Source organism: Cebus imitator, unplaced genomic scaffold (genome assembly GCF_001604975.1).
Source record: "Cebus imitator isolate Cc_AM_T3 unplaced genomic scaffold, Cebus_imitator-1.0 Scaffold190, whole genome shotgun sequence".
Lineage (NCBI taxonomy): Eukaryota > Metazoa > Chordata > Mammalia > Primates > Cebidae > Cebus > Cebus imitator.
In genome coordinates, this window is record NW_016107505.1 from 1,176,147 (window position 1) to 1,183,017 (window position 6,871).

Sequence of the window (6,871 nt, forward strand, 5' to 3'; positions counted from 1 at the left end):
GAGAGACGCTGACTCGCTCTGTCTTCCACTGTCCCCAAGAGACGCTGACTCGCTCCATCTCCCACTGTGCCCGAGAGATGCTGACTCACTCTGTCTCCCACTGTCCCCGAGAGACGCTGACTCGCTCTGTCTCCCGCTGTCCCTGAGAGACGCTGACTCGCTCTGTCTCCCACTGTCCACTGTCCCCAAGAGACGCTGACTCGCTCTGTCTCCCACTGTCCACTGTCCCCGAGAGACGCTGACTCGCTCTGTCTCCCACTGTCCACTGTCCCCAAGAGACGCTGACTTGCTCCATCTCCCACTGTGCCCGAGAGATGCTGACTCGCTCTGTCTCCCACTGTCCACTGTCCCCGAGAGATGCTGACTCGCTCTGTCTCCCACTGTCCCTGAGAGACGCTGACTCGCTCTGTCTCCCACTGTCCACTGTCCCCGTCTCGCTCTGTCTCCCACTGTCCACGGTCCCCGAGAGAAGCCGTCTCACTCTGTCCCCCGCCTCTGCAGGCTGGTCAGCTGCCGTCTCACTGCTGCGTGCTGCGAGAGTCTGTCCTACGTGATTGCGAGGAGCAGATACCTGAAGAGCCTGGACCTCGCAGAAAATGCCGTGGGTGACGTCGGGGTCACTGTGCTGTGTGAGGGGCTGAAGCAAAGAAGAAGTGTTCTAAGGAGACTTGGGTAACTTCCTGGGGTGTCTCTTTGAGGGCCAGGCTGGGAGGAGGTGGGGTACCCCAGTGTGAGGTTGCTTGAATGAGGATGTTGACAGCCTGGTTTCCATCAGTGCATCAGGTTAGATGGATGGTAGCGTTCGTAGCACCACAGGTCTGGGTATACGTTCCAGCTGGGCTCCCACAGGGTGGGGTGGCTACTCTGGAGACTGAGGCAGGAGAATCACTTGAACCTGGGAGGTGGAGGTTGCTGTGAGCCAAGATTGCACCACTGCATTCCAGCCTGAGTAATAGAGTGAGACTCTGTCTCAAAAAAAGTGCTGGTACAGCGCTGACAGACGCCACAATGTGGGTGAGCCATTAAAACATCCCGCTAAGTAAAAGAAGCCAGCCACGGAAAGTCACAGGGTGCATGAGACGCTCGGGAACACGGCCTGGGGGTGGAAAACCCTCAGCGGCCCATTGAGTGACCCCTGTGTGCTAGTCCTAGTGCTAAGTGGTGGGAGTATGGAAGTGAGAAGATGTTTGTGTTCTGGTGTGAATGGTCTCGAGACAGGCGGGCAGAAAGCAAGGGATGACCCGAGTGGCTCTCGGAACTCAAGTGAGCATCAGAATCACCCGGGGGCTTGTAAAGATGGCATTCCAACATGAAGGACTGTGGTTCAGCCATAAAAAGGAGAGTGCTGAGGCCGGGCACGTGACTCTTGCCTGTCATCCCTGCACTTTGGGAGGCTGAGGCAGGCAGATCACTTGAGTTCTGGAGTTCGAGACCAGCCTGGCCAACATGTTGAAACCCCGTCTCTACTAAAAATAGAAAAATTAGCTGAGCATGTGATGGCGGACGCCTGTAGTTCCAGCTACTCTGGAGGCTGAGGCAGGAGAATTGCTTGAACCCAGGAGGTGGCCGTTACAGTGAGCCAAGATTGCGCTATTGCACTCCAGCCTGGGTGACACAGTGAGACTCTGTCTCAAGAAAGTGTCAAGGTGAAATTCATAGGGCTTGCGTGAAGGATCCATCATTGATCTTTGGGGTTATTTCCTGGGTGTCCTGTGTGACCCTGCAGGTTGAAGGCATGTGGATTGACTTCTGGTTGCTGTGAGGAACTCTCCTTGGCCCTTTCCTGCAACCGGCACCTGGCCAGCCTAAACCTGGTACAGAATAACTTCAGTCCTACAGGAATGAGGAAGCTGTGTTCAGCCTTTGCGTGTCCCACATCTAATCTACAAATAATTGGGTAAGTCCCTGGCGATTGTCTTCTGAGCTACAGACCTGCTTCTGTTCCAGGCTTCATAGCTGGTAGAGAAGCTGTTTATGGGAAACATGGAGGTCATGGCATGGCAGCCAGATTTTACTCCATCAGTGAGTGCCCACTATGTTGTGGGTATTGTGCTGGGTGCTGGAGATACAGGGATGTGGGAGATAGAGGCCAGGTGCCTGATATCATGGAGCTTACTGCTGGGTGGGTTGGAAAGGGTGCAGAGAGAGCATTATTAGTGTTTATGCTGAAAAAAACTGGAATTGCTGTATGATCCAGCAATGTTACTTCTGAGTATAGTATACCCAAAAGAATCAAAAGCAAGATCTCAGATTTCACACTCATGTTCCTAGCAGCATAATTCACAATAGTAGCTAAGAGGTGGAAGTAACCCAAGCGTTTGTGGATGAAAGGATAAACAGAATGTGGCATATACATGGAATGGAATTCAGCCTTAAAAAGAAAATTCTGACTCCTGCTACATGATGGAACCTTGGCATGCCAAGCTGAATAAGTCAGTGCTAAAAAGACTAATACTGTAGGATTCTACTTATCTAAGGCCTATAGAATAGTGAAATTCATAGAAACAGAATAGTGACTTCTGAAGGATTGGGGTGAGGGGTTGGGGAGTTCTGGAATAGGTGTGGAGTTTTACTTCTACAAGATGAAGAATTTTGGAGACAGATGGTAGTGATGGCCGCACAGCTGTGTAAATGCACTTAACACCACTGAACAATATGCCCAGCAAAACGTTTATTAAAGAGCTCACAACATTTCAACTTCTGTTATTCAGTCCTTGTACCAGTCTGGAGAGCTGAGTTGATGGAGTTCACAGAAGTTCTTCAGGACTGTCCCTTAAGACTAGGAGTTTCCTTCATGAGAAAGTGACAGTTTGAGATGCCTTCGGTGTTTGATGGTAGAAAAAGCATTTGTCGCCAGGTGTGGTAGCTCATGCTTATAATCCCATCACTTAGGGAGGCCTAGGTGGGCAGATCCTGAGGTCAGGAATTCAAGACCAGCCTGACCAACATGGTGAAAGGCCATCTTTACTAAAAATACAAAAATTAGCTGGGCGTGGTGGCAGGTGCCTATAGTTCCAGCTACTCGGGAGACTGAGGCAGGAGAATTGCTTGAACCTGGAAGGTGGAGCTTACAGTGAGCTAAGATTGCACCACTGCACTCTAGCCTGGGCAACAGAGTGAGACTCTGTCTCAAAAAAAAAAATCATTTGTCATTTAGGACCTCATACTCATCAACTTCATAGACAAATAGGAGTTAAGGGATACCCTTGAGCAGGAAGGAACACAGTTGTACTCAAAGGGAGTAAAACCTTGACCACAGAAATATACGGCTGGCAGCATTGACCACCCATTTGAGTTTGGTTGTGGTTTCTTGGTTTCTTTCTTTATTTTTCTGAGGCTGAGTCTCTCTGTTGCCCAGGCTGGAGTGCAGTGGTGCAATCTTGGCTCACTGCAACCTCTGCCTCCTTGATTCAAGTGATTCTCCTGTCTCAGCCTCCCAAGTAGCTGGGATTATAGGTGCACACCACCATGCCTGGCTAATTTTTGTATTTTTATTAGAGGCAGGGTTTCACCATGTTGGCCAGGCTGGTCTCAAACTCTTGACCTCATGTGATCCACTCATCTCAGCCTCCCAAAGTGCTGTGATAACAGGCGTGAGCTACCATGTCTGACCTGGTTGTGGTATATTTATATCAATAGAAAATTTCTGAGTTGAGTAATTGTTTTGTCCAGTATGGTCCAGCTGATGGCAGTTGAGTTTATACAGATTTTAAGTTCTGGCATGAGGGTATACCAGGAAGAAGGCAAAAGTGGCTGTGGTGGACCCTGGGATCACAGGAGGAAAGTGAAGACAGGAGGGGAAGATGGATTGGGAAACATGGCTCAGTGAAAGTGGGAGTTTGGGTGTGGTCAGAACTGTTACAGTGACAAAATGAGCTGAAAAGGTAAAGTGTTGTTGAAAGAATGTGTGTGTATCCTTGACTAAGGAGGCAGTATAGTTGTTGACAAGATTGGTGGTGACTACAGGACTTAGTAGTTGAAGTAGGATAGAAGTCAGAACTGGATTTACTGATTGACCTTTTATGGGGCTATTTCACCATCTGCAAAGTGGGGATGGTGCTATGTACCTATGTTAACGTTTATTTCTCCTGTAGTAGACTTTAAGCTTGGTGAGGGTGGGAACTTTGCCTTGTTCATCCCTATGTGGGAAGTCTTCACTTAATGTTATTGATAGGTTCTTAGAAACAGTGACGTCAAGCAAAATGACATGTAATGAAACCAGTGTTTTCTCATTGTTATAACAATGACTCCAAAGGAAATGATGTTCTTCATGAACTTGCTGTAGTTTTGCCTAAAGTCACTATTTCCAATCAATGACATGAAGTGAGAACTTACTGTACCTCAAACCTCATAGCAGGATCTTGCACAGAGACTGAGGAAGGAATTCATAGATGGACTGAAGGATCATACTTGCCTCTTAAGACTCTTAGGACTGTTGTGAGGAGCAGATGGCTTTAAAAGCTCAGCATATCAGATCTCATGAGACTTTAAAAAAAAAAAAAAAAAAAAAAAAAAGCTCAGCATAGTCTCTTGACATGTCCAAGTTTCTTTACGTGCAGAGAACTTTTATTGTATAGAGAATATGCTATAGTTACAAAGCAAAAGAGGCTCACTGCCTGATGTGCTAGAAGCCAGTACTGTGACATTGGAGATTTCAGGGGGGGGGAAAAAGTTCTACATTACAAGTCAACTCACCAGGAGACAGGATTCAAACTCAAATCTGTCTCCCCATGCTCGCTTCAAGGTAGTATTTTTATTAGAAGAGGTTCAGGGAGTAGATTCTGAGATTAGGAGGTGATTGGAAGAAAAGAGGAGGTCTGGAAAGTCCTTGGACATTCATAATTACATGCTCATGCTACCTCATGGGTTGCATGTGTCACTTTAGGGAGAATTAGTATAAAACATGGTGGAAATTCAGGCTGTGACATCAGCAAGCTCATTCACTACAAACTCCGATCTGCCATACTGCTTCTAACCAATTTCAGCCAGTTTTTTCAACTTGGAAGTGGAGTGGGGAGTCTGTTTCAGCACGGTGTTTCTTTTCTGCTATCCTGAAAACTCAAGAATTCCTGTTAGTCATTGGTCTCTTTAACCCTTTGGGGGCACATTTCACTACTCTCCCTTAAGAGTACAAGAAAGTTTGATCTTTGAGGCTTCCAGGAACTTTGAAGAAGGGAGAAGAGTTTAAAGCAATGTCTCAGTAATGAGTTCCCTCTCTGCCTCCCCAGGCTGTGGAAATGGCAGTACCCTGTGCAGATCAGGAAGCTGCTGGAGGAAGTACAACTGCTCAAGCCCCAGATGGTAATTGACGGTAGTTGGTATTCTTTTGATGAAGATGACCGGTACTGGTGGAAAAACTGAAGATACAGGAACCTGCCCCACTCACACCCATCTGATGGAGGAACTTTAGAAGCTGTTGTCTCAGAGCAAGTCATGCCTGGGAGTTCCTTCTCACAGATGGAGAATGATTTCTGATTCTCACAAAGCCCTCAGTGCTAGTGATTCTTCTGTGTTCAGTATACCTTGGTTACTGGATTTGAAGGCTGGTGACCTTCAAATCATAGGGCTTCGGTATCTGTGAAATGCCTGTCCTACCTCAGAGCACACAGAAGGAATGAAATAAACACAGAGCATTTGGAAAAGATGTCAAGTGGTTTTCTTAGCTAGTTGGGGATATGGTTTAAGAGCAAAGAGGTTGGTTGGGAGAAACTAGGTCTTCAAAAGTGGCCTCCGAATTTGGGTACGACAACTACTGTCGTTAAAGCACATATCTGAATACCAGTTCAAGGGTGTTGTGACTATCACTCCATTATCAGGCCTATAAACATGGAGTGGAATGCATTGCTTAGTGTAATGAAACGCTGGTCTACCGCAGTCTCTGAGTAGACCAGACTTCTGATCTTTGTAGGTAGGAATTTGGGGAGGTACAGAATGAGACTGATTCTTGACTGTATGAGCTGGCCCATGGTTACACTCATGAGGCTGATTGGCACAGGTGTGTTTATCAGAGTGCATCTCTTCCTGACTGGCTGAATTTCAGATGCGAAGGACAGCTGTAGGTTGGTTTGCAAAAGCACGTTCACTGAGGTGAGTTGTCTTGGATCGATTGACTGGATTTATTCCTGTCTGGGTAGCTCCTTGTTACCATGGCTATAGAACCACCAGTCTATGCCTAGGAGAGTGGGAAACTCTTATCCTTTAAAAAATTTTTTTTAATTATTATACTTTAAGCTCTGGGGTACATGTGCAGATCATGCAGTATTGTTACATAGGTAAACGTATGCCATGGTGGTTTGCTGCATCCATCCCCCGTCATCCACATTAGGTTTTTCTCTTAATGTTATCCCTCCCCAATCCCCACTCCTCCTGCTCTCTCCCCTAGCCCCACCCCACCCCGCAAGAGGCCCCAGTGTGTGATGCTCCTCTCCCTGTGTTCATGTGTATGTTCTCATTGTTGAACACCCACTTATGAATAAGAACATGGGGTGTTTGGTTTTCTGTTCTTGTGTGAGTTTGCTGAGAATGGTTTCCAGCTTCATCCATGTCCCTGCAAAGGACATGAACTCATCCTTTCTTAGGGCTGCATGCTTTCCAAAATGTACATTTTATGATTTCTTGTATTTTTCTCTACATGTTGATGATGAATGATACCTAACACAGCCATTACTGTTTACCATGCTCTTCCCTAAGCACTATGAATTATTTGCTCTTTACAACACCCTAGAGGTAAGTATATTTTATGTTTCCATCTTACAGATGAGGACATTGAGGTGCAGAAAATAATACATAGCCAGGCTGGGGCACGGTGGCTCACACCTGTAATCCCAGCACTTAGGGAGTGCTGACGCAGGCAGATCACCTGAGGTCAGAA

At 46.8% G+C, this 6,871-nt stretch overlaps 1 protein-coding gene across 1 annotated transcript in view; it reads left to right on the forward strand.

The window, feature by feature from the left end:
• The window catches only part of NLRP5 (NLR family pyrin domain containing 5), a 59,208-nt gene extending 53,565 nt beyond the window's left edge, over window positions 1-5,643 (forward strand). Inside the window, exons 12-14 of the mRNA XM_017546519.2 lie at window positions 502-672; window positions 1,727-1,897; window positions 5,229-5,643. Of these exons, the coding sequence (XP_017402008.2) occupies window positions 502-672; window positions 1,727-1,897; window positions 5,229-5,361 (475 nt within the window). The 3' untranslated portion in view covers window positions 5,362-5,643. The remainder of the gene's footprint in view (window positions 1-501; window positions 673-1,726; window positions 1,898-5,228) is intronic.
• The last annotated feature ends 1,228 nt before the right edge of the window (window positions 5,644-6,871 follow it).